The sequence below is a fragment of the Salmo salar genome, chromosome ssa09, assembly GCF_905237065.1.
Source record: "Salmo salar chromosome ssa09, Ssal_v3.1, whole genome shotgun sequence".
Taxonomy (NCBI): Eukaryota; Metazoa; Chordata; class Actinopteri; order Salmoniformes; family Salmonidae; genus Salmo; species Salmo salar.
The window spans coordinates 33,018,006-33,044,662 of record NC_059450.1 but is presented as its reverse complement, the minus strand read 5'-3'; the positions used below and the strand labels follow the sequence as shown (position 1 = coordinate 33,044,662).

Genomic DNA, 26,657 nt, shown 5'->3' with positions numbered 1-26,657 from the left:
TTTTGAGGATTATGGTCAGATTTGCCAAATGGAGGGCGAGGGAGAGCTTTGTACTTTTCACTCTGTGTGTGGAGTGAAGGTGGTCTAGAACTTTTTTCCCCTCTGGTTGCACATTTAACATGCAGATGGAAATTGGGTAAAAATGATTTAAGTTTCCCTGCATTAAAGTCCCCAGCCGTTAGGAGCACTGTCTCTGGATGAGCGTTTTCCTGTTTGCTTATGGCGGTTTACAGCTCGTTGAGTGCAGTTTTAGTGCCAGCATCGGTCTGGTGGTATGTAGATTATGTGGTCTATAGGGTAGATTGTGTGGTCTACAGTTTATCATGAGATCCTCTACCTCAGGTGAGCAAAACCTTAAGACTTCCTTTAGATATCGTGCACCAGCTGTTGTTAACATGTATGCATAGACCCCCGCCCTGTGTCTTACCAGAGGCTGGTGTTCTGTCCTGCCGATGGCGTGTATAACCCACCAGCTGTATGTTCTTAATGTCGTCGTTCAGCCACGACTCGGTGAAACATAAGACATTACAGTTTTTAATGTCCCATTGGTAGGATATACGTGCTCTCAGTTCGTCCCATCTATTTTCCAGCGATTAAATGTTAGCTAGCAGGACAGAAGGCAAATGCAGATTAGCCACTCGTCACCTGATCCTCACAAGGCACCCTGATCTTTTTCTGCGAAATCTCAATTTCCTTCTCCAGCGAATGCCGGGGATCTTGGCCTGGTCTGGTGTCTGTAGTATCTCCCTCCCGTCCGACTCACTGAGGAACTCTTCGTCCAGTTTGAGGTGAGTAATCGCAGTTCTGATGTCCAGAAGCTCTTTTCGGTCATAAGAGACCGTAGCAGCAACATTATGTACAAAACAAGTTACGAACAACGTGATAAAACAAACAAAACAGCATGGTTGGTTAAGAGCCGATAAGACTGCAGCCATCCCCTCCGGCGCCATCTTCAAACACATTGGCTGTCTCTTCTTATTCGTGTCCTTTTAATAGTGGTGTCTTTGCAGAAATTCGACGATGAAGGCCTGATTTCACGCGGCCTTCTCCAAGGAGTTGTTATTTATGTGTCTGTTACATTTATTTAGGCTGCAATTTTTGAGGCTGGTAACTGGAATGAACTCATCCTCTGCAGCAGAGGTAACTCTGGGTCTTCCTTTCCTGTTGCGGTCCACATGAGAGCCAGTTTCATCATAGTTCTTGATGGTTTTTGTGACTGCACTTGAAGAAACGTTCAAAGTTCATAATTTTCCAGATTGACTGACCTTCATGTCTTAAAGTAATGATGGACTGTTATTTCTTTGCTTATTTGTGCTGTTCTTGCCATAATATGAACTTGGTCTTTTACCAAATAGGGCTATCTTCTGTATACCAACCCTACCTTGTCACAACACAACTGATTGGATCAAATGCATTAAGAAGGAAAGAAATGCCACAAATTAACTTTAAACAAGGCACACCTCATGAAGCTGGTTGAGAGATTGCCAAGAATGTCCAAAGCTGTCTTCAAGGCAAAGGGTGGCTACTTTAAAGAATCTAACACTTAATTTTTTTGGGTTACTACATGATTCCTTATTTGTTATTTCATAGATTTGATGACTTCACTATTCTACAATGTAGAAAATAGTAAAAATAAAGAAATCCTTGAATGAGTGTGGGTCCCAACTTTTGACTGGTACTGTAAATAATTTCTTCAACTTCCTGAGATGGAAGTTGACTGACTCCTTCTGGACCTCCCCCCTACATAACATTTAGGCCTACGTCAGCACCACCTTCTCAGAAAATCCTAGGGAGTGCCCTGATTGTACATTTTTAAATGAATTTCTTGTTAGTTACTGAAGAGCAGCCAGTTACCCATAACATTAAGTCTATAGTTACCATTTCTACTAAGGGTAGTCTTCTGCCAGCATTATTAGGCAACAAAAAATATGCTTTGGCCTTTTGATTTGAGTAGTGTGGATGTCACGTGCCATTGTAGGGTCCTTGGGACCGGGGTACCGCCGCTGCACAGAAGTGGTATTGGGAAACATTCTTCAAGATTGACAAGTCTGCTGCATCGAGGTAGATGGGGGCATGCTCTTCCCTCTTATTCCTGTAGTCCACGATCAGCTCCTTGGTTTTATTGATGTTGAAGGAGAGGTTATTTTCCTGGGACCACACTAAGTCTCAGACCTCCCCTCTGTAGGCTGTCTCCTCACTGTCATAATCCTGTGGCTACTAGATTATAGAAGCCACTGGGCATATGGATCTAAATAAATGAGCCCTCTTTATTCCAAGAGAACATCGGTCAGCCATCATAAACTGAACTTTGAAAATAACACAATGGTAGTGACTGAGTGGATGGACCTAAGGCAGGCTCTGTGATTGGCTGTGCCAGCAAAAGGAGTTGACCCAGACATTACATTATCACAGCTTCGCAGTAGGCAGCTGAGCGAGAGAATGCCAGACAAGAAGCAACATGCACCCACAGCAGGGAGGGGCGGAGGGAAGGGGGGGTAGGCCAGTGGTTTAGGTATTAGTGTGAACATGTATTGTTACAAATATTCTTAAGTCTGGGCCTCAACAATGACCATTCTTTAAATTCTGCTACTATGACTATTGTTACAAGTACAGTTACTAAATCTGCTCAATCTCATTGTAAACACAAGTTAATGAACTGGACCTAGAGCCTTGCACGGCATGAATTTTAAGCCCTACCCATGCTCGTGACGTTCAGACCCTACCCTACCTAGGCCCAATTTGCTTCTGTGAAATTTAAGCCCCCGTTCTGCCCTACATCAGAAATAACTTCCATTAGCTGCTCATCTGTCCTGCGCTGCATACACTCCATGCATGACTTGAGTATCCATAGCAACACTTCTGCTCGGTGACGAGACCGAGAGCAGTTAGCTGTGAACCAGCTACTTTTCATCACTCTAAACTCAAGGAACATTTTATTTTCGGGAAAATTATCTCTCCTGTGGAGTCAGTCAATGTTCTAGTCTTATTTTTAAAGAGGTTGAAGCACTTCTGACGCTATATGTACATGTGATATGTACTACGCAGCAGAGCATAAGCAAATGGCTCAGCTTCAAAATGTTAATGATACCTGGGCACTAGCCGTACCTTAGTTATTGATGAAAAAACAGGCTCTACCTTAACTCTGTAGACCTCCACAAGTCTGGTTCATCCTTGGGAGCAATTTCCAAATGCCTGAAGGTACCACGTTCATCTGTACAAGCATTAGTACGCAAGCATGAACACCATGGGACCACGCAGCCATCATACCGCTCAGGAAGGAGACGTGTTCGATTTCCTAGAGATTAATGTACTTTGGTGCAAAAAGTGCAAATCAATCCCAGAACAACAGCAAAGGATCTTGTGAAGATGCTGGAGCAAACAGGTACAAAAGTATCTATATCCACAGTAAAACGAGTCCTATATCGACATAACCTTCAAGGCCCCTTAGCAAGGAAGAAGCCACTGCTCTAAAACCGCCATATAAAAGCCAGGCTACGGTTTTGCAACTGCACATGGGGACAAGATTGTACTTTTGGAGAAATGTCCGATGAGACAAAAATAGAACTTATGTTTGGAGGAAAAATGGGGAGGATTGCAAGCCGAAGAACACCATCCCAACCATGAAGCACGGGGGTGGCAGCATCGTGTTGTGGGGGTGCTTTGCTGCAGGAGGGACTGGTGCACTTCACAAAATAGATGGCATCATGAACAGGAAAATTATGTGGATATATTGAAGCAACTTCTCAAGACATTCAGTCAGGAAGTTAAAGCTTGGTCACAAATGGGTCTTACAAATGAACAATGACCCCAAGCATACTTCCAAAGTTGTGGCAAAATGGCTTAAGGGGTACAAAGTCAAGGTATTGGAGTGGCCATCACAAAGCCCTGACCTCAATCCCATAGAAAATGTGGGCAGAACTGAAAGCCTAGGCCTCCTACAAACCTGACTCAGTTACACCAGCTCTGTCAGGAGAAATGGGACAAAATTCACCCAACTTATTGTAGGAAGTTTGTGGAAGGCTACCCGAAACATTTGACCCAAGTTAAGCAATTTAAAGGCAATGCTACCAAATACTAATTGAGTGTATGTAAACTCTGACCCACTGGGAATGTGATGAAAGAAATAAAAGCTGAAATAAATAATTCTCTTATTCTGACATTTCACGTTCTTAAAGTGGTGATCCTAACTGACCTGAAACGGGGAATTTTTACAAGGATTAAATGTCTGGAATTGTGAAACTGAGTTGAAATGTATTTGGTGTATGTGTTTTGCCCCCATTTTTCTCACCAATTGCTGGTTATGACGTTGTCTCATTGCAACTCCTCAATGGGCTCGGGAGAGGCGACGGTCGAGACATGCGTCCTCTAAAACATAACCGCCTAGCCACCTGCTTCACACTGCTCACTTTACCTGGAAGTCAGCGGAGGGCTCCGTATAGCTCCGCATTGACATGATTGGTTGACGGTAGGTGGGGGCGGTAAGGTCCTGTTTAAACAAGCTCACTTCCTAGACAACTTCCTTCACAACAGCTCTGCTACACGAAGTGGAAGAAGTATAAATGCCCTGACTTCTGCAGAGGCCTTATCGCCGTAAGTGCTGCACGGCCAATGCAGGCATCGGTTTGACCATGCAGCTGTGTTTTTCAATCAATTGAAATGTGTTATGAATATTTCCTACAGGCAGCTATGTGAAATCCTGGATGTGCAGTCTCCCCACCATTCCAATGGGCCGGTCAATGGGCATGCCAGACTTCAGATGGAGGGGGACTTCATCGTCATCAGTGATAGTGAGGAGGACACTCCTAAAAGCCCCAAATCAAAGGCCAATGGGTCAGTCTAAGCCAAGCTATTCAGAGCTGCATCTGCATCCTAATCCCTATGGTCAAAAGTAGTGCACTTTATAGGGACTAGGGTGCCATTGCACATGCACACCAAGTCTTTGCCCCTGTTTAGTACCTTTGTTAGCATGGATTAATACCTTTTTGTTTCCCCCCCCTCGTGTTTAAAGCAAGAAAAAGAAATCTGTCAACCCGTCTGTGTTCAAGTACAAAGTACGGCCCATCAAGGAAGGCAGTGTTCCCATATTCACCAAGGCTGGTCAGATGAGGTGAGACTGACCTACTGACTAACAATGTTCTGTTAGCTTGTATTGTTATTATTCAACAGTTAATCCCCACTGACTTTTTAAATGGAACCACTAACTGTTATTCCTGTCTCTTGCTCGCTTATTTTAGCCGTAAGAAGAACACTTTTTCACGGGACAGACTAAAGCTGCTGCTCAAACAGCACTGTGAACCACAGAACGGAGTCGTTATGATCAAGGTATTAAGATTGAACTTTAAAGTATTATGAAATATGCCCGTTGGTGTGAGTTCCTTTTTAAGCAAAAACTCTAAGGATCTTGTGGCCATTTGAATCAAGTAGGGCTGTCCCCAACTAGAGAACCTTGGTCAACCAAAATGTGTCTGTTCTTTCGACCAATCGATTTGTAAATGTGTATTTTTCCATATAGACAGACCCTATGTGTTATTTTTATAAAAATCCACTGTATGCATTGAGCTTATCTGATGCTTTAAGCTTACTGTTCGATGAAATAACACACAAATTACTCGAAGGAGCCAGAGATCTAGATGACCCAACCATTCTCTTCAAACTACTGCTGGCTTTCGCATTGTCATTACTCTCCTGAAGTTGCTTATAATAGGCTATACGAGGAGTCGGCAACCTTTCTCATGTGGAATGCCAATTTCTTACCGATTCTACCAATCTGTGTGCCTGTTATGTTTTTCATATTAACATTTCTGTGGAACAGTTTCATTTATAATAAGTCTTCATATCTCAATCATTGTCATGTGATTTAATAAAAATTAGATCTTAAAAGAAAATTATACTTTTTAGGTGTAACTTCTATTTAATCCCCGTCCCCGCAGGAGGTCTTTTGCCTCTTGGTAGGCCGTCATTGTAAATAAGAATTTGTTCTTAACTGACTTGCCTTGTTAAATAAAATAAATGAATAAATATTGCCAACTATGTAAAAATAGCCTAATTAAATCTAACAAATTAAACATTAAGTCACATTGTCTAAGCATGGCCTGTCTGCAATGAACTGGAAACTTTGTATTAACTTGGCTCAGGCCTGAAGCTGGTGCTAGTGAACTTGCAACATTGTATCAAATTTCTGGGCCCTCAGTTTCCTGCACCAGTGAGCTTGGGACAGACAGCTGTTTGTTCGGAAAGTTCTCAGACCCCTTGACTTCTTCCACATTTTGCTACATTGCAGCCTTATTCTAAAATTAAAATCTACACACAATACCCCATAATTACAAAGCGAAAACATGTTTTTAGAAATGTTCACATTTTATTAAAAAAAATAAACATACCTTACAAGTATTCAGACCCTTTGCTATGAGACTCGAAATTGAGCTCCGGTACATCCTGTTTCCATTGATCATCCTTGATGTTTCTGCAACTTGATTGGAGTCCATGTGGTAAATTCAATTAATTGGACATGATTTGGAAAGGCACATACCTGTCTGTATAAGGTCCCACAGTTGACAGTGCATGTCAGAGCAAAAACCAAGCTATGAGGTCGAAGGAATTGTCCGTAGAGCTCCGAGACAGGATTGTGTCGAGGTAAAGATCTGCGGAAGGGTAATAAAACATTTCTGCAGCATTGAAAGGTCCCTAAGAACACCGTTGCCTCCATCATTCTTAAATGGAAGAAGTTTGGAACCACCAAGACTCTTGCTAGAGCTGGCCGCCCAGCCAAACTGAGCAATCGGGGGAGAAGGGGCCTTGGTCAGGGAGGTGACCAAGAACCCGGTGGTCAGTCTGACAGAGCTCCAGAGTTCCTCTGTGGAGATGGGAGAACCTTCCAGAAGGACAACCATCTCTCTGCAGCACTCCACCAATCAGGCCTTTATGGTAGTGGCCAAATGGAAGCCACTCCTCAGTAAATGGCACATCACAGCCTGCTTGGAGTCTTCCTAAAGCTCTCTGACCATGAGAAACAAGGTTCTCTGCTCTGATGAAACCAAGATTGATCTCTTTGGCCTGAATGCCAAACATCACGTCTGGAGGAAACCTGGCACCATCCCTATGGGGAGTGTGGTGGCAGCATCATGCTGTGGGGATGTTTTTCAGTGGCAGGGACTGAACGATTGAGGCAAAGATGAACGGAGCAAAGTACAGAGAGATCCTTGCTGAAGCCCAGTCAGAGGCCCTGAGCAGGTTAACAGGACAACGACCTTAAGCAGACAGCCAAGACAACGCAGGACTGGCTTCGGGACAAGTCTCAATGTCCTTAAGTGGCCCAGCCAGAGCCCAGACTTGAACCTGATCGAACATGTGGAGAGACCTGAAAAATAGTTGTGATGCGACGCTTCCCATCCAACCTGACACAGCTTGAGAGGATCTGCAGAGAAGAATAAGGCTGTAATATAACAATGTGGGAAAAGTCTAGGGGTCTGAATACTTCCCGACGTGTGTGCACGCTACTGCTTGACGACAAAAAAAAAAACATCTTTGTCAACCAACAGCCTGTCGACTAATTTGGGTCAGCCCTAGAATCAAGTAACTGTCATTTTGTGCTAGTGTTGTTGCCATCAGTTTCTTATGTGTTTCATGCTTAGGCATCAACTGTTGCTAAGTACAAGTTGGCAGAACAGCACTTCTCCCAGTTTTTCCCTGACCAGCCGCCTGTGTTCGTCTTCAGTCCTCCTCCTAAAGGGCGGAGCAGGCCCAAGAATGATTCTTCTCCTCGAGAGGTGAGGTTTGCAATGTAGTTGTCCCAAATGGCCCTACAGGCCCTGGTCAAGTCCTACACTGAATAGGGTGCCATTTGGGACACATCCCATATGTACACCCTTTGTTATGATTACTCAGCGAAGATAACAATCTTATTATATTGTAATACTAACCTTTTGTTTGACTTCCACCATGAATTTGCTCAGTATGACTTGTGAAGCATTTTAAGAGACGATTGTGTTTCGATTATTTATTTCCTTTACTGAAGGCAGCAGAGGAAAAGCTTCGTCTGATGCAGCAGAAAGAGGAGATGATGGCTACGGGTGAGTGCAGTAGATTAGTTGGATATTGGTAGATTGTTATCATGTAAGTACAGAAAGTAGTGCACTGTTAGCATGTAAGTGCTAATGAGTCTGTGCCAAAAGATGTACGAATGATCCCATGGTTTGGCTGTCACATTTAATCTATATATCAAGAATGGTGACTTTCACAGCATTAAAACAATATGCGTTTGTTTATACAATAAATCTGTCGTGTTCAGCACATGAAAAGGCCAATCGGGAGAGGGAAGATGACCTGGGGGCCAAAAAGAAAGAGAAGGAGGACAAAGAAAAGAAGCGGGAAGAGATGAAAAAGATGTTTGAAGAGGAGAAGCAGAGGAGGAAAGACGAGAAAGAACGCATGAAAGTGGAAAAGGAAAAAGTACGTTACGATTAACGTTATTTTTGATCGAGGTCGCTGGGTTTTTAATTTACGTTTGTACACCATACAACGTCTCAGATCACTTAATATAGATTATACTGTATGTATCGTTATACTATATTGCAGGAGAGAGAGAAGCTGAAGGAGGAGAAGAAGAAATATGCAGAGAGACTAAAGATCTGGAGCAAACCCAGAGAAGACATGGAGTGTGACGACCTGAAGGTAAGCAGCCCCAACCTTAGCTAGTTTTTGTTTGGCCTCATCCTCCGTAATTGAAACGCTTACTTTTTCTAATTGATACAAGAAAGTTGGTGCTGTATAGACTTCTGTGTTCGATATGAGTTGGCTATACAGCAGAAACACATCTGCGACCATGTTAGCCTTTTGTGTTTTAAGACACAAAGGTTGTGAAACATTGTCCTAAATGGGATCTCTAAGTTGGTAAGTAAAGTTAGCATGTTTAGGCCTCTGACTCTCCTATATGGAATCATGTCCAGGATCTCCCAGCCCCTGTCCCGGTGGAGACCCGTCTGCCTGCAGAGCTGTTTGGAGATGCTCTCATGGTGCTGGAGTTCCTCAAAGCCTTCGGAGAGCTCTTTGACCTCAAGGACGAGTTCCCAGAAGGCCTCACGCTCGGTGAGAAACACTGGCAAAACGTTGTAAAAATACAATCACCTGTTCTACAACTTTAGGTTTATCACCCATGTTTGATATTAGAATATAGTTCATTGTGTGAAAGTAGTGACAGTCTGGTTTAGTGTTTGTTGTCAAGAGTTTTCTGACTGTTGGGCCTTGTCTGTGTGTTCCAGAGGTTCTGGAGGAGGCCCTGGTGGGGTCGGACCCTGAGGGGCCACTTTGTGAGCTGCTCTTCTTCTTCCTGTCGGCCATCTTCCAGGCCCTGGCTGAGGAGCAGGAGGAGGTGGCCCGCGACCAGGTGGCTGAGGTTGACGCCAAAGGTAGGGACAGAAACGGGCCTCGACAACACTTGTTTACTGTCAACACCCTGTTTAGTCTACTTAACCGATCGTGATTGGTCACCAAATATACTTTGGTAGTGAGCAATACAAAGTTATCAATGGTGACATTTCACCCAGGCTGTAGAATTGACTGACTAATGACAAAGTTTAGCATATTGCAAATATATTAGTTTGTCAGTGTGTGAATCTTCCTTGTTAGATCTGAGTGAGGCTCTGGATGATGATGCGGACCCCACCCAGTCTGCCATCAGTGCTGTGGCTTCCCTGGCTGCTGCCTGGCCTCAGCTCTACCAAGGTGAGAGAAGGACGACAGTCTTTAATATAGTCAATGTTCATATACAACTACTCGCATATTTCTTTCTTTTGTACTGAGAGCCTGACTCTTCATGTCTCTGTAGGCTGCAGTCTGAAGCAGTTGGACCTGGACAGCTGTACTCTGTCAGAGATCCTGAGGCTGCACATCCTGGCATCGGGGGCTGACTGCAACTCTGCCAACGCCAAGTTCCGCTACCAGAAACGTGGAGGATTCGGCTCTACAGACGACCCCTGTGTTGAGCTAAGGCTGGCCAACCCTGGGTTGCTCAAGAGGCTGTCCTGCACTGCTGTCTACGACCTGCTGCCAGGTGACACTGAGACAAGCATATATATATATATATATACACACACACACACAGCCTCTTCAGGTTGTTGCTTAAGGAAAGAAGCTTCTTCAGTTCTGCTATCTCTTTTTCTTTCTGTGCCCCCAAGTGTTCGGATGTAGGCTACTAGTAAAGTTATCAGGCCTGTCAATTAGACAGGAAGAAAACCAGTTTCCCAGTAATATGGGTCATATCTGGTGAACTGTTTGGTCTAGAAACATGCCATTTAAGCTGTAGTAATGGTACCACCACAGAGTTAACGACTGCAAACTTTTTTTTTCTCTCTCTAGGGTTCCTGGAAACAACGGTAGAGCGAGGCTTAATCATTACAACATATCTGGCTTTTATTAGAATTCCAGTTCTCACTCCAAAATTGTCGCACTTCAGAGCCATGCTTGGGAATAAGTACTGTTTATCGAATTGAGTGTAATTTGTCTGGTGTTCTGTCCCAGGTGAGAAGCTGAAGATCCTCCATGCGTTGTGTGGTAAGCTGCTGACTCTGGTGTCTACCAGGGACTTCATAGAGGACAGCGCTGACGAGCAGAGACAGGCCAAGCAGGAGCTCAGGGAACTGAAGGCTGAGCAGCACCGCAGAGAGAGGGAAGAGGCTGCAATCAGAGTACGGAAGAGGAAGGAGGAGAAGTTAAAAGAACAGGAGATGAAATTGAAAGAGAAACATGAAAAGCTGATGGAAGGAAGAAACGGCGACATGAAAACTGAAGAGATGAACACCAGCACTGAGAGCCTGAAGGAGGAACATCAGACCGAAGACGAGGAGGAGCAGACGATCAACAGGACTAGGAAGAGTAATAGCCTTCAGTCCTCTTGGCATACTGCTAGCAATCATAGAAAGCGTTCACATAGTGTGACTCGATCAATTGTTGCGGATAACAATAGAATGCACATTTTGCAATGGAAATGTTTTATATTCTGTAGTCCAGTTCTATATGCATCGTCAAATATTTTCACCTCTGGTTAGTACCATATTGCCATTCTAACACAACCCTTTGATTTCACCCTTAGTGATGGGCAGCAATCTCAAGGAGATGCAGCCTAAAGAGGTGAGCCCAGGCCTGACCCCAGAAGAGCTCACTGAGCAGCAGCCGAGGGAGAAGGATCTCCAGGAGCGCATCCAGAAGGTTGCAGCCTGCACTTATATCCTCCCCCTGGGGCGCGACCGCCTATACCGTCGTTACTGGCTCTTCCCTTCCACATCTGCCCTCTTCGTGGAGGATGACTACTTCGGCCTGACTGAGGACATGCTGGAACCCCAGGAACCGACCTCTGAACAGGAGCCAGCCAAGGCTGAGGAGATGGAGGTGTCTCCGAACGAGGCCGGAGAACCAGAGGACCTCTCCCAGACAGGCTCGACCCCAGACCCTGACTCCAAAACCATCTTCCCAGCCCCCGTCCAGAGCAGCTCTGCTCCCCCAGTGAACCGTCCTAACCACTGGGCCTTCTACAGCAGTCCCCAGGAGGTGGAGGCACTGATCGAGGCCCTGAATCCACGGGGTCACAGGGAGAGCACCCTGAAGGAGGTCCTGGTGCAGGAGAAGGAACGTATTGCACAGCTCCTCGGTACAGCAACCGCTGACCGCTACCACCAGACAGGTACTGACTACTGCAGTCTACCAGACTGTAGAGGAGAGGCCTCTGGCTAGACTAGAGCAACCTGATCCAAATGGCAAATCAATCAAATGTATTTTTGAATCACTTTTTTTATTATTTTACATCAATTGTCATCAAGTCGACTATGTTGGTTTGTCTCACTGCACTTCAGCTGACAATCGCTTCAGGAGTGAATGATTGGAGTATTGAGAGAGTGGAGTATCCCAAACTACTGGACGTTTGGGATACTCACTGTTTTGCCTGTCTTTTCTCTCTCCAGATATTAAACCAGAGGCTGGTGTTAACAAAGCTGTCTCAGCCAAGTCTGCTCCTCTCCCAGAGGGCACAGCGGCTCCTGCTGAGGACTTCATGGGCAACAGGCTGAGAGACCTGCTGCTAGATATAGAGGACCGCATCTACCAGGGTACACTGGGACAAGTCAAGGTAAGACTACATCTGCCAGTGTACACGGGGAATAGTCGAGGTTAGACTACATCTGCCAGGGTACACTGGGGAATAGTCGAGGTTAGACTACATCTGCCAGGGTACACTGGGGAATAGTCGAGGTTAGACTACATCTGCCAGGGTACACTGGGGAATAGTCGAGGTTAGACTACATCTGCCAGGGTACACTGGGGAATAGTCGAGGTTAGACTACATCTGCCAGGGTACACTGGGGAATAGTCGAGGTTAGACTACATCTGCCAGGGTACACTGGGGAATAGTCGAGGTTAGACTACATCTGCCAGGGTACACTGGGGAATAGTCGAGGTTAGACTACATCTGCCAGGGTACACTGGGGAATAGTCGAGGTTAGACTACATCTGCCAGGGTACACTGGGGAATAGTCGAGGTTAGACTACATCTGCCAGGGTACACTGGGGAATAGTCGAGGTTAGACTACATCTGCCAGGGTACACTGGGGAATAGTCGAGGTTAGACTACATCTGCCAGGGTACACTGGGGAATAGTCGAGGTTAGACTACATCTGCCAGGGTACACTGGGGAATAGTCGAGGTTAGACTACATCTGCCAGGGTACACTGGGGAATAGTCGAGGTTAGACTACATCTGCCAGGGTACACTGGGGAATAGTCGAGGTTAGACTACATCTGCCAGGGTACACTGGGGAATAGTCGAGGTTAGACTACATCTGCCAGGGTACACTGGGGAATAGTCGAGGTTAGACTACATCTGCCAGGGTACACTGGGGAATAGTCGAGGTTAGACTACATCTGCCAGGGTACACTGGGGAATAGTCGAGGCTTTGGTTGGGCAATAGCTCTTTCTGATTAATAATTTGTTTTATTTCACATAGTAATTAAGTTGAGATGCAACCGCATTACATTTACATTTGAGTCATTTAGCATACCATCTTATCCAGAGGGACTTCCATTAGTGCAAATCAGTTCATTCTTATAGTAATGATTAGGTAATTACACTTGGGTAAGATGAGGAATGAGCTGGTATGCAGAAGTGCTGTATGTTGAGTCATGAATTGCATCTGAATGCAACAAAAAACCAACTCCCAAACTTTAAATCCGAACGTAATTTTCAGTGAGTAAAAACATGGGTGCTTATTGTCTGTCTTGTATGGTAGGTGATGGAGAGGAGTGTATGGAGGAAAGCACTGGAGGAAGGACACTATGAACTACTGAGCCCTGAGCTGAAGGAGAATGGTGTCACGAAAGGAGAGAACTGTGACGTGGAGAACATGGAAATACATTACTTGAAAAAAGACAGGTAAGTACTGTACACTCACCACATCATAGTCCAGTCTGTCATCTTGTGCACTGACATTAGCTAGCTATAATGAATATTGTTTAGGGGTGTAAACGTTAAAACAAAGTTGGGAACCGAACTGAAACCCCCCCACATAATTAAAATCAGTGCCGTTAGGCTATAACACAGAGAATAATGCTGTGCTAACTAAACGATATGGTTATAAAGGCTTGGGGAAAGTCGTGTAATTGAAATAAAACCAGAGGAAGAGGAACTTTAGGCAACAAGGTGAATTTGCAAGACAATTGCGAGATGTAGATTACCAAAACATGCTCATGCCTGCTCCGCCTCTCGCACTGCCTGCTTTTTCTCTTTGCTACTGACGAGTGTTCAGTCTTTGGTATGCTGCGTGTAGAATATCCTAGCTTAGGCTATTCATGGGACCGAGATGGAAGTACAGTATCTTCAGGCCAGTCTTTCGAGCACGGGGTTGGCTAATCTTCGTTGCTGAGTGGGTGGGGGGGTGTTTGCCTCATATATGAAATGACCGTAGGCTACCGGTATAGCCTGTATCGGTTAGGCCTACGCTTTTCAGATAGACTGGTATGTGGCCCTTTGAAAGTGCTACGGCATGTATTTTAGGCTAGGCTACATTACGGCTTCTAAACGTCGACACGAAACCTTCTCATACAGTTCATATAATTTACTTGTCTGTAAAGTAACGCTGCTTCTGAAGTGGGACTCACTTCCATCAATAGGCAACCAGAACTGTCAATCCTAGCATGCCTGCTGCCTTGCGCGCTGACTGCTCTTTCCTTAAAGTACTTTAGTTTTTTAATCATCGACTTACCAAGACATTTACTTACCAAACAATATAACATTTATATGACGGCACAGAATTTTACTGTCTGCAAAGGTACAGACGCTTCTGATGCAGCACTTTTAAGTGTCTGGAAGGTTATAAATTATCGCCATGTTACTGTAGCTGCATTCTGTGTTTTTAAAGGTTTGCGGGAGAGAACTTCATTGCCCGGCACTAGTGGTCATACGGATGTAATTGGACCATTAAAGGCTCTGCATGGTCAATCCAATCTCTGCAGTGGCCGTGCAGCATTTACTGTGATACGGCCTCTGGAGAAGTCAGGGCATTCATACTTCTTGCGCTTTGCAGAGCTGTTGTGTGAGGAAGTTATCAAGGAAGTGAGTTTGTTTATACAGCACCTCCCGCCCCCACCAACCGTCAATCAATCATGTCAATATTGACATAAAATTGTATGATTTTTTTTATTTTTTATTAAAAGATGGGGGGGAAACCCCGATAAAATGGCAGTTTAAACGTTAAGAAAAGTTGTCCATTTGTCACATCCCTAATATGGTTACATTGAGTTCAATTATGTTTGAGAAAAAGGCATAGCCACCAGACACTTAAAAATGAGTAACTTTTTTTATTCACAGTATCTTTATTGACTCCCTGAGCTGAGACTGCACCGGATCAGTAAAAAGCATTTATTTTTTTTCTTCAGGTGACAGGTTTCACTGGTCAGGTGACAGGTTTCACTGGTCAGGTGACAGGTTTCACTGGTCAGGTGACAGGTTTCACTGGTCAGGTGACAGGTTTCACTGGTCAGGTGACAGGTTTCACTGGTCAGGTGACAGGAGCTGAAGCCTGAGACCAAGAGGTTAGCTAGATATATGGTTACAGTGTGAGTTAGTTGAGAAAAGGCTTTCTGTTGACTAACCCCAGTCCATACAAATTTGCGCAACCGCGACTTTCAATCAGGCTGCAATGAAAACTAATGGAACTGTAGCGACTGTGTTGTCATCAAAATCTGGGGTGTGTTGTAGGTTCCTATTCAAGCATTGATTGACATGGTAATGGCTCGATAGTATTGGAGAAAAGTAGAAAAAACCGGACCCCTCTGACGCTGTACGTTAAATTGTGACGTGTCGTACAGCCTCTCTCCACCAGGTGTAGCGCTTCTCTCACGGATTAAAAACAGGAAAGGGACAGGGTAAGGAGGGATACCTAGTCAATTGTACAACCTGAATGTATTCATTTTTTGCGTCATCACTGCAAGCCACCATGACTCTCAAAAGCCGTGACAGCCGCTGTTTACTTCTGAAGATAACTTTAGCGCCGCCCTAAAAACCTGACTCAAATTCGACACACCTTCAAATGGGTATTTAATGACACACTATAAAACACTAAAGAGTTTATATTTACATTTTAGAGGTGATAAGTTGGACAGGTCAGGTGAAAAAAGCAGTTTCCCCACACAGCTTATCTTTCACTATCACGCAGGTTTCGCTTCCCCACCTGACATTTTTAAAAAGACCCGACGGCGCTCGTTGCCTTCTTCAATCATGCAGAGACGGGCAGCATGAAGGTCTCGTCATTGATATTGTGGAAAGGGTACAAATTGTGCTTTACAATGGTTTTCATATTACAGTTGACCTGGAAGTATTACGTTTTTATGGCCGCTAAAATAAGGTAAATTGTAAGTTACAGTGCGATGTACAAAAGTGCGTTAGCTAACTATAGGTAACAGACTTGTTGAACTCTTTTTGTCAATGTTTGTAATGGGGAAACTCATGACCCCAAGAACAAGCGACATCTGGTACAATAAGTCATACATTCCACATACCTTCCTGTTTTCTTTTTTTTTTACCCCCCACAGTATCTTAGACTGCGCTTCCCCAGGAATCAAAGTTTAACACAATCTCTCTCGGTCTTGTCCGTGTTGTGCAGGTTACAGGTGTCATTGTTCAGGGTACAGGAACTGAAGGGGGAGAGTATGAGCACAGCGTCCCCCAGCCCCAACACCCCTCAGATGGTCAACAACACTGTCCACTACCTGGCTCAGGCCCTGGCCCACATCCAACAGGGAATTGAGAGAAAGTTCCTCAAGGCTCCACTGGGTAGGCCAGCAAAACTCCTCCTCACATCATAATGCCTTCCTGCAAAGAAGAGGAATTGTCCCAATTGGCACTCTAATACCTTTTATAGTGCACTACTTTTGACTAGGGCTCATAGGGAATAGGGTGCCATTTGGGACGCACAGTGTGCACACTTAGATCAATGCTAAATGTAGTAATTTTGAGATCCAGAATGAGACTTTTCCTGGATAAAAAAATTTGTAATTGAGCATCTCTTAATGCTTTTTAGGCCAAGCTTCTAGTCACAGATGATGTTCCCTCTAAGCTACGAGTGTGCGCAGTAGGCCCATGACTTCTGCGCACCTCCCCGCTACTGCTGCGCAGAAATATCAGCCCACAGAGAGAAGCACGAGATTTAACTTCTTTACTCAACTTTCTAGAGCAGTGGTCACCAACTGGGTGATCTCCAAGGCATTCTTATTCCATCACCAAACATTTCTGTAAAAAACCCAACGATAAAGCCTTGTGTTCCCTTTTTTTTATGTTCATCACGGGCTGTTGACGGTAGGTACACCCGCTTCAGCTGCCCTGCGCACCGGGTAGGCCAACTGTTGCCATTTTGAACCATTTCATGTGTCTGAAGGTACAAACTCTGCCTTCCCGGCGGGCCCAGGGAGGCCTACCTCTAGCCTCTCGGATGGCTTAGATGACCTTGTCTGCAGTATCGTTGCAGGCATAAAAGAAAGCTCCAGCTAAGTTGATACTGTGAGATTTCAAAATGTTTAAAACCATAACTAGAGAGATTATCAATGAATACAGCAAAGAGCTGCTGTTTTTGAGTGAGTTCATGTTTAAGTTATAAGCCATAAAAAGCGCCTTCTGCCTTTTTCCACTCAGCGCTACAACAAGCACTGCAGCAGTAATGAATGAGTAGGATTTTTTTATTTATTTTTTACCTTTATTTAACCAGGTAGGCCAGTTGAGAATAAGTTCTCATTTACAACTGCGACCTGGCCAAGATAAAGCAAAGCAGTGCGACAACAACACAGTTACACATGGGATAAACAAACGTACAGTCAATAACACAATAGAAAAATATATGTACAGTGTGTGCAAATGTAGTAAGTTAAGGGAGGTAAGGCAATAAATCTGCCATAGAGGTGAAGTAATTACAATTTAGCATTAATACTGGAGTGATAGATGTGCAGATGATGATGATGTGCAAGTAGAGATACTGGGGTGCAAAAGAGCAAAAATAAATAAATAACAAAATGGGGATGAGGTAGTTGGGTGTGCTGTGTACAGGGATCGGTAAGCTGCTCTGACAGCTGATGCTTAAAGTTAGTGAGGGAGATATGTCTCCAGCTTCAGTGACATTTGCAATTCGTTCCAGTCATTGGTAACAGAGAACTGGAAGGAAAGGTGGCCAAAGTAGGAATTGGCTTTGGGGATAACCAGTGAAATATACCTGCTGGAGCGTGTGCTACGGGTGGGTGTTGATATCGTGACCAGTGAGCTGAGATAAGGCGGGCTTTACCTAGTAAAGACTTTTAGATGACCTGGAGCCAGTGGGTTTGGCAACGAATATGTAGCGAGAGCATACAGGTCGCAGTGGAGGGTAGTATTTGGTGACAAAACGGATGGCACTGTGATAGACTACATCCAGTTTGCTGAGTAGAGTGTTGGAGGCTATTTTGTAAATGACATCGCCGAAGTCGAGGATCGGTAGGATAGTCAGTTTTACGAGGGTATATTTGGCGTCATGAGTGACGGAGGCTTTGTTGCAAAATAGGAAGCCGATTTTTGGATTGGAGATGCTTAATGTGAGTCTGGAAGGAGAGTTTACAGTCTAACCAGACACCTAGGTAGTTGTCCACATATTCTATGTCCGAACCGTCCAGAGTAGCGATGCTAGTCGGGCAGGCGGGTGCGGGCAGCGATCGATTGAAGAGCATGCATTTAAAAGCAGTTGGAGGCCATGGAAGAGTGTTGTATGGCATTGAAGCTCATTTGGAGGTTTAAGTGTCCAAAGAAGGAAGGGCCAGATGAATACAGAATGGTGTCATCTGCGTAGAGGTAGATCAGAGAATCACCAGCAGCAAGAGCAACATCATTGAGAGAGATATAGATATAGACAGACAGACCGACAAAAGTGTCGGTCTGAGATTTGAACCCTGTGGCACCCCCATAGAGACTGCCAGAGGTCTGGACAACAGGCCCTCCGATTTGACACACTGAACTCTCTGAGAAGTAATTGGTAAACCAGGCGAGGCAGTCATTAGAGAAACCAAGGCTGTTGAGTCTGCTGATAGGAATACAGTGATTGACACAGTCGAAAGCCTTGGCCAGGTCGACGAATACAGCTGCACAGTATTGTCCCTGGCCAAGGCTTATATCGTTTAGGACCTTGATCGTGGCTGAGGCGCACCCATGACCAGCTCGGAAACCAAATTGCATAGTGGAGAAGGTACGGGGGGATTCAAAATGGTCGGTGATCTGTATTTGTTAACTTGGCTTTCGAAGATTTTAGAAAGGCAGGGCAGGATGGATATAGGTCTATAACAGTTTGGGTCTAGAGTGTCTCCCCCTTTGAAGAGGAGGATGAGTGCGGCAGCTTTCCAATCTTTGGGGATCTCGGGCGATACGAAAGAGGTTGAATAGGCTAGTAATAGGGGTTGCAACAATTTCGGCTGATAATTTTAGAGGGTCCAGATGATTCTAGCCCAGCTGATTTGTAGGGATGCAGTTCTTTCCGAACATCTGCTGTCTGGATTTGGGTGAATGAGAAATGGGGGGGGGGGGGACTTGGGCAAGTTTCTGCGGGGGGTACAGAGCTGTTGGTAGGGGTAGCTAGGTGGAAAGCATGGCCAGCCGTAGAGATGCATATTGAAATTCTCGATTATCGTGGATTTATCGGTAGTGACAGTGTTTCCTAGCCTCTCCTAGTACAGTGGGCAGCTGAGCTGGGAGGAGGTGCTCTTATTCTCTATGGACTTTAGAGTGTCCCAGAACTTTTTTGAGTTTGTGTTGCAGGAAGCAAATTTCTGCTTGAAAAAGCTAGCCTTGGCTTTTCTAACTGCCTGTGTATATTGGTTTCTAACTTCCCTGAAAAGTTGCATATCACGGGGGCTGTTCGATGCTAATGCAGAACACCACAGGATGTTTTTGTGCTGGTCAATGGCAGTCAAGTCCGGGGTGAACCACGGGCTATATCTGTTCTTTGTTCTACTTTTTTTTTTTTTTTAAATGGGGCATGCTTATATACGATGGTGAGGAAAGCACTTTTTAAAGAGCAACCAGGCATCCTCTACTGACGGGATGAGGTTAATGTCCTTCCAGGATACCTGGGCCAGGTCCATTAGAAAGGCCTGCTCGCTGAAGTGTTTTAGGGAGCGTTTGACAGTGATGGTCGTTTGACCGCGGACCCATTATGGACGCAGGCAATGAGGCAGTGATCACTGAGATCCTGGTTGAAGACAGAGGTGTATTAGGAGGGCAAGTTGGTCAGGATGATATCTGAGGGTGCCCATGTTTATGGATTTAGATTTGTACCTGGTAGGGTCCTTGATAATTTGTGTGAGATTGAGGGCATCTAGTTTAGATTCTAGGATGGCCGGTGTGTTAAGCATGTCCCAGTTTAGGTCACCGAACAGTACGAACTCCCATCTTCAATCAATTCACATATGGTGTCCAGGGCACAGCTGGGGGCTGAGGGGGGTGTCTATAACAAGTGGCAATGGTGTGAGACTTGTTTCTGGAAAGGTGGATTTTTAAAAGTAGAAGCTCTAATTGTTTGGGCACAGACCTGGATAGTATGACAGAACTCTGCAGGCTATCTCTGCAGTAGATTGCAACTCCACCCCCTGGCAGTTATATCTTGTTGGAAAATGAAATTTCAGCATTTTTGGTGGCCGGCCTTAGCCAGGATTCAGATGGGCTAAGACATCAGGGTTGGCGGAGTGTATCGATAGGCTTGCGTTATTAGTGGCTTGGGTATTTTTTTAAACTTCAATGAACATTTCACTTTCTCTGTTCATAGGAGTAACAACATGAATTTGTTCATGAGGCAGAAATAATGCGGTGCAACTCGAGTTTCACCATGAGCTGGAAGATGGTGTCCGTTTTTTGGTCAGTGGAGGAAAGGGATAGTGGAGTGATGTTGAGAAGCAGGCCCTCAGTCTGCTGTGCTCTCCCTCCACTAAGACTGACCATATCCAGGCACCATCCACCCAGTAAAATAAATAGCAAATTAATAAAAATGTATGCTCACTCAGCTGTACTTCACAAGTAATACAACAATGGATATATTACCGGTGTGATCATATAGCATGCCTCAAATTATGAAATATAATTTTAAAAAATGGCCTGAACAACAATGCATTCATTGGCAGGGCAATTCAAGCAAAGCCAATATGTGGTGATAAGGTTTTGGGCCTATAGCTTACTGCACAAACCTCATTGCCACAGTACTGTTTTTAATTGGTTAATGTTGCATAGGCTTACGTTTTTTTCAAGTCATATTAAAAAATAATCTGTGCGGTAGATCTCGGCTTGCATTTTGACTGAAAGTTATCTTGACTCAGAACAGTGTTCACCAACCTTTTTCTAAAGTTTTCCCTGTTAACACTATCAACATTTCCATTTACTGTGGCAATTGTGATTGTGTTGATTCAATGTTAGCCATTTTCAATGCAACATATCAAATAAAACAAACAATGCAAGAGATTTTATTGTAGGCAGAACATATCAGAGTAGGATTCTATTGCAATGACACGCATGACTCAACCTGTAGTTTATGCAACACTGGTCTATATAAAGTATGCAAATAGACCATTGCCATATGGATTTGTGCCATTTACTTTGAACTGGACTGTGTTTACAGCATGAGCGGTCATGAGTAGATGCGCTGGTTTTGAGATCAAAGCAGAGGCTGCATGTAGCCACGTGTTCATATCCTTTGCTAGTTAGTGAGTTATTAGCTAAGTTATAGATCATTTGTTGTCAGGAATAGGGGAGTGATTGCTTCCTACAAGAGCACAAAAGGTGTACGTTTCTAGACATCTTTGAAAAGTGAGTCAGGTGAAGTTCTTTTATTTTTTTCTTAAAGGGACAGTGTTGTATTTTGAAACGGGCTTGAATAAATCAAGTCGGCAGAGGGTAGCATAATTTGTCTGCTTCTTTGTAATAATGGTATGGGAATAATAGTGCATTTTATTTTGTAAAGTGGTTTCTTGCATCAACCACATTTTCAGTTGCGTCCGAAAGGCAAAGTGGATAAACAGGTAAATGTCAAGCCCTGCATGTTTTTTTCAAAAGTCTCATGGAATGTAGGCCTACATTGAATATCTCACATTGGCTGCTACTGTAGGCTGAACGATAGAACAGTTTTTTTTTTCTCCCCATGTTAAAATGTTATGGGATGCATTTTCTCCATTGTTTTTGATGGTAGGTCACTCTGGTAGGTCACTCTGGTAGGCCTTAATTATGATCAAATAGCCACAGTAGCCAACTTGGTCACCGTTATAACTGTAACTTAAAGTGGGTACAGCCTCAGTGTTCAAAGTAAATGCACGCTGGAAGTTGGACAGACTTTTCACAACGTTCAAGTCTGCACTCAGCAGACCTGAAATTTGCTCCATGCCAGAAAAAATGGAGGGGACATGGTCAGAGGCCTTTATCTGAGCATATTTTAACTAGGGCTGAGCACTTAGTGCTTACTTGAGGTCAGTTCGATTTATTTAAATAATCACTGATTTTGATTGTTTGGGTTGAATTCTGTAACAATAAAACAATTAATACAAGTCCTGTGATGGTAGTGATTGCCCATTACTGCTTATCACCAATTAACCATTTATTCGCATTACTTTTAATTTATTTTATTTGACTTTATTTAATTACTAGTCATCTCTATAGAGCTGCTTCCTATGCTGTCTGACAAAATCACTATTTTGTAGTTCTTCAAACTAAGGCATACTTTTATGACTGCTGAATACCAACTATCAGTCACTTAGATGATGTGTTTTCAGGGAGAGATACCTCGCCAAGCAACAGCTGCTCTGTATATCCCCTCACGATCACGAATTCCTCTTCCATACCAGGCATAAAAAAAAACAGACCGGACAAGTAGCTGCACAATGGCTTATGGTCATTGTAGGTAGTTTAGCGCATAAAATGAAGAATATTGGCCTGTTGGCAACTACAACTCCCTTCTACATCACACAGGCTGGATCTGATTCATCTTTAGAGATTGAGCTCACAGGAAAAAAAATTGAATTCAAATAATTGAATCGATGTCAGTCAGTTGTTTTAAAAACTGAAAAATAAGACATTTTGGTTAATCTCGCAGCGCTACTTTCAACAGACCTTATCTGCCAGCCAGGCAGGGAATGAGTGCTCCCTGTGATTTAATGTCTGCTGTGACCTGTATTTTTCACTCTAAACTGGTCATTTGAACAGTCCTCGCTTATTATCTTTTAGGGTTTAGCACTTTTTGATTATGTTTGACATACAAATTGATATCTCTTGACTCTCATGGCAAAACATTGCCTCACCTTATTTCCCCTCCAACAGGTGACGAAGACTCTAAAAAGGACCAGAAGGCAAAGAAGAAGGAGAAGAAAGATGAGGATCAACACAGTGAAGGTAAGGATGATAGGAAGCAAGAAAGGCAAAATGAAATCTTGTACTTTTTCCTCTAGCATAACGGATTTGATGGTCTTACTCAAGACTGGTTGTACCCCAATAAAGGTAACCTGAAATTAGATGACAATATACAGTGAGAGGAAAAAAGTATTTGATCCCCTGCTGATTTTGTACGTTTGCCCACAGACTGATCATTTCTTTGTTAATCATTTTAATGGTAGGTTAATTTGAACAGTGAGAGACAGAATAACAACAAAAAATCAATGTAAAAAATGTTATAAATTGATTTGCATTTTAATGAGGGAAATAAGTATTTGACCCCTCTGCAAAACATGACTTAGTACTTGGTGGCAAAACCCTTGTTGGCAATCACAGAGGTCAGACGTTTCTTATAGTTGGCCACCAGGTTTGCACACATCTCAGGAGGGATTTTGTCCCACTCCTCTTTGCAGATCTTCTCCAAGTCATTAAGGTTTCAAGGCTGACGTTTGGCAACTCGAACCTTCAGCTCCCTCCACAGATTTTATATGGGATTAAGGTCTGGAGACTGGCTAGGCCACTCCAGGACCTTAATGTGCTTCTTCTTGAGCCACTCCTTTGTTGCCTTGGCCGTGTGTTTTGGGTCATTGTCATGCTGGAATACCCATCCACGACCCATTTTCAATGCCCTGGCTGAGGGAAGGAGGTTCTCGCCCAAGATTTGACGGTACATGGCCCCGTCTATCGTCCCTTTGATGCGGTGAAGTTGTCCTGTCCCCTTAGCAGAAAAACACCCCCAAAGCATAATGTTTCCACCTCCATGTTTGACGGTGGGGATGGTGTACTTGGGGTCATAGGTAGCATTCCTCCTCCAAACACGGCGAGTTGAGTTGATGCCAAAGAGCTCCATTTTGGTCTCATCTGACCACAACACTTTCACCCAGTTGTCCTCTGAATCATTCAGATGTTCATTGGCAAACTTCAGACGGGCATGTATATGTGCTTTCTTGAGCAGGGGGACCTTGCGGGCGCTGCAGGATTTCAGTCCTTCACGGCGTAGTGTGTTAACAATTGTTTTCTTGGTGACTATGGTCACAGCTGCCTTGAAATCATTGACAAGATCCTCCCGTGTAGTTCTGGGCTGATTCCTCACCGTTCTCATGATCATTGCAACTCCACGAGGTGAGATCTTTCATGGAGCCCCAGGCCGAGGGAGATTGACAGTTCTTTTGTGTTTCTTTCATTTGCCAATAATTGCACCAACTGTTGTCACCTTCTCACCAAGCTGCTTGGCGATGGTCTTGTAGCCCATTCCAGCCTTGTGAAGGTCTACAATCTTGTCCCTGACATCCTTGGAGAGCTCTTTGGTCTTGGCCATGGTGGAGAGTTTGGAATCTGTTTGATTGCTTCTGTGGACAGGTGTCTTTTATACAGGTAACAAGCTGAGATTATGAGCACTCCTTTTAAGATTGTGCTCCTAATCTCAACTCGTTACCTGTATAAAAGACACCTGGGAGCCAGAAATCTTTCTGATTGAGAGGGGGTCAAATACTTATTTCCCTCATTAAAATGCATATCAATTTATAACATTTTTGACATGTTTTTCTGGATTTTTTTGTTATGTCTCACACTGTTCAAATAAACCTACCAATAAAATTATAGACTGATCCTTTCTTTGTCAGTGGGCAAACGTACAAAATCAGCAGGGGATCAAATACTTTTTTCCCTCGCTGTATAATAATTAATTATATATTTTAAGGGAATTAGTGAGTGATTGCTGTTGATCTGACAGTTTGTCTCCCCTCTGAGTGCTGTGACAGTGGTGGGGTGGTGAAGACTGTTGGCTTATTGTAGATGATGGAGAGGAGTGTTGCATTCTGTGACATGTTTCAAGTTTTTTATGTCATGTGCACAAGAAAAGTGAAATGCCTTTCTTGCGAGCTCTAAACCCAATAATGTAGTAATCAATGTAGCACTAAAAATAACAAGGTAGAACAAAAACACACGAAGGTAAGAAGCTATATGCAGGAATACTGTAGTGTTGGCGGTAGAAATGTATAGGGGTAAGGTGACTAGGCATCAGGATATATGATAAACAATAGCAGTGTGTGAGTCCTGTGTAACAATAAAATACAAGGGTGGGTCAACTCAGTCCTTGTAGCTCTTTAGCAGTCTTATGGCTTTGGGATAGATTCTGTTCAGGACTCTTGGTGTCAGACTTGATGTACCACTAGCCATGCGGAAGCAGAAAGGACAGTCTATGGCTTGGGTGGCTGCATCTTCTGGGCCTTCCGGTCTCTCTTCTCTCTCTGAACCTCAGACGGTAGGGATGGTGGTCGGGTCTAGGGATAGGCACGGATATTTGAATAGCCAAATGGACGTCAGTATTTGATTACTTGTGAGTATACTTTTTTTTTTTTTTTAATAAGAGGCCTATTTTTAAGAAATGTAATTATCGACGAGACAGTGCTACATACAAGGATAGATCATGATATTAGACATTTTAATGAAACAGGTTGACTTTGAGTGCGCCCTGATAAAGTAAGATGTACTGGTCGACAACACACTTTTGGTGCATGTAGCTTTTTGTCTGACGATCAAAGCGGCACTACTGTCAGAGGCTCCTTGTGTAGCAAGTGAAGTGGGAGGTTTCTAATCGATTCAAAAAGGAATAAATATTACAGAAATAAGTTGGCTAAATGAGAAGTAGTAGGCTGCAATGATCAACCAACAGGTAGGCTGTTTTTTAATATGAATGGATGTGGGGAGTGCAGCCTTAAGTTAGCCAGCTAGCAAGGCTAAGTAACTAACTGGCTAGTGTAGTTAGCTAGCTTCTTTAACCTATCGCAGCAAGTTTGTCTAACTTGCGCAAATAGGTTTGGCTACTTTCTCTCTCCTTCCGTGTCAGACACACTGGCCCCTGCTCATCTCGCACCCCTCCCCACCATCTGTGCTGAAACGAGTGCACCTCCGCGTGAGCGAGAACCCATTGCAGTAGGAAAAGTTGTTTCTTTTAAACGCATGTATTTCAACTATCCGGATATCTGAAATACATTGTGACATCTTAAATGCCCATCCCTAGTTGGGTGGTGAATACTACTGTAATAATGTCTGTCTGTGTGTGTCTTCTCTCTCTGACCAGACGGTAGTGACGGGGTGGTGAATACTACTGTAATAATGTCTGTCTGTGTGTGTCTTCTCTCTCTGACCAGACGGTAGTGACGGGGTGGTGAATACTACTGTAATAATGTCTGTCTGTGTGTGTCTCTTCTCTCTCTGACCAGACGGTAGTGACAGTGGTCGGGTGGTGAAGACGGTCCAGGAGCGTTGGAGGGAGTCTCTGCTGGGTTGTTCCAGCATGTCCCAGGTCTTCCTCCACCTCTCCACCCTGGAGCGCAGTGTCATCTGGGCGAAGTCCCTGCTCAACGCCCGCTGTAAGGTCTGTCGCAGGAAGGGAGATGCAGAGAACATGCTGCTGTGTGACTGCTGCGATCGAGGACACCACATCCACTGTGTCCGCCCCAAACTCAAGGTAGGATGGATGATGCTTTTCTTCACACATGGCCTATGGATACCCTGTGTTTCCCCTACAATGTTAATGGTGGGGAAAGCACCCTCTGCCCCCCCCCCCCCTTAAAATAATTGGAACTATATCGATACAATTGGTATGAAACCTTTTTGAGGTTCATTTGGGGACCCTGTTGTCTTCTAAAGTAACCTGCTGAAAGGGTGTAGTTCCCGGTCGCCTGTAACTCTGCTGTCTACTG

At 44.1% G+C, this 26,657-nt stretch overlaps 1 protein-coding gene across 5 annotated transcripts in view; it reads left to right on the top strand.

Annotated features, from left to right (window-relative positions):
• The window catches only part of LOC106611229 (bromodomain adjacent to zinc finger domain protein 1A), a 38,706-nt gene that overhangs the window by 4,176 nt on the left and 7,873 nt on the right, over nucleotides 1-26,657 (top strand). For all 5 annotated transcript variants that reach the window (XM_045723601.1, XM_014211219.2, XM_014211222.2 and 2 more), the window contains exons 4-21: nucleotides 4,681-4,830; nucleotides 5,009-5,107; nucleotides 5,235-5,322; nucleotides 7,632-7,766; nucleotides 8,015-8,069; nucleotides 8,288-8,448; nucleotides 8,575-8,670; nucleotides 8,946-9,084; nucleotides 9,258-9,404; nucleotides 9,625-9,720; nucleotides 9,824-10,048; nucleotides 10,516-10,869; nucleotides 11,087-11,674; nucleotides 11,952-12,115; nucleotides 13,271-13,413; nucleotides 16,142-16,311; nucleotides 22,840-22,911; nucleotides 26,175-26,422. In XM_045723601.1, coding sequence (XP_045579557.1) covers nucleotides 4,681-4,830; nucleotides 5,009-5,107; nucleotides 5,235-5,322; nucleotides 7,632-7,766; nucleotides 8,015-8,069; nucleotides 8,288-8,448; nucleotides 8,575-8,670; nucleotides 8,946-9,084; nucleotides 9,258-9,404; nucleotides 9,625-9,720; nucleotides 9,824-10,048; nucleotides 10,516-10,869; nucleotides 11,087-11,674; nucleotides 11,952-12,115; nucleotides 13,271-13,413; nucleotides 16,142-16,311; nucleotides 22,840-22,911; nucleotides 26,175-26,422 — 3,130 coding nt within the window. The remainder of the gene's footprint in view (nucleotides 1-4,680; nucleotides 4,831-5,008; nucleotides 5,108-5,234; nucleotides 5,323-7,631; nucleotides 7,767-8,014; nucleotides 8,070-8,287; nucleotides 8,449-8,574; nucleotides 8,671-8,945; nucleotides 9,085-9,257; nucleotides 9,405-9,624; nucleotides 9,721-9,823; nucleotides 10,049-10,515; nucleotides 10,870-11,086; nucleotides 11,675-11,951; nucleotides 12,116-13,270; nucleotides 13,414-16,141; nucleotides 16,312-22,839; nucleotides 22,912-26,174; nucleotides 26,423-26,657) is intronic.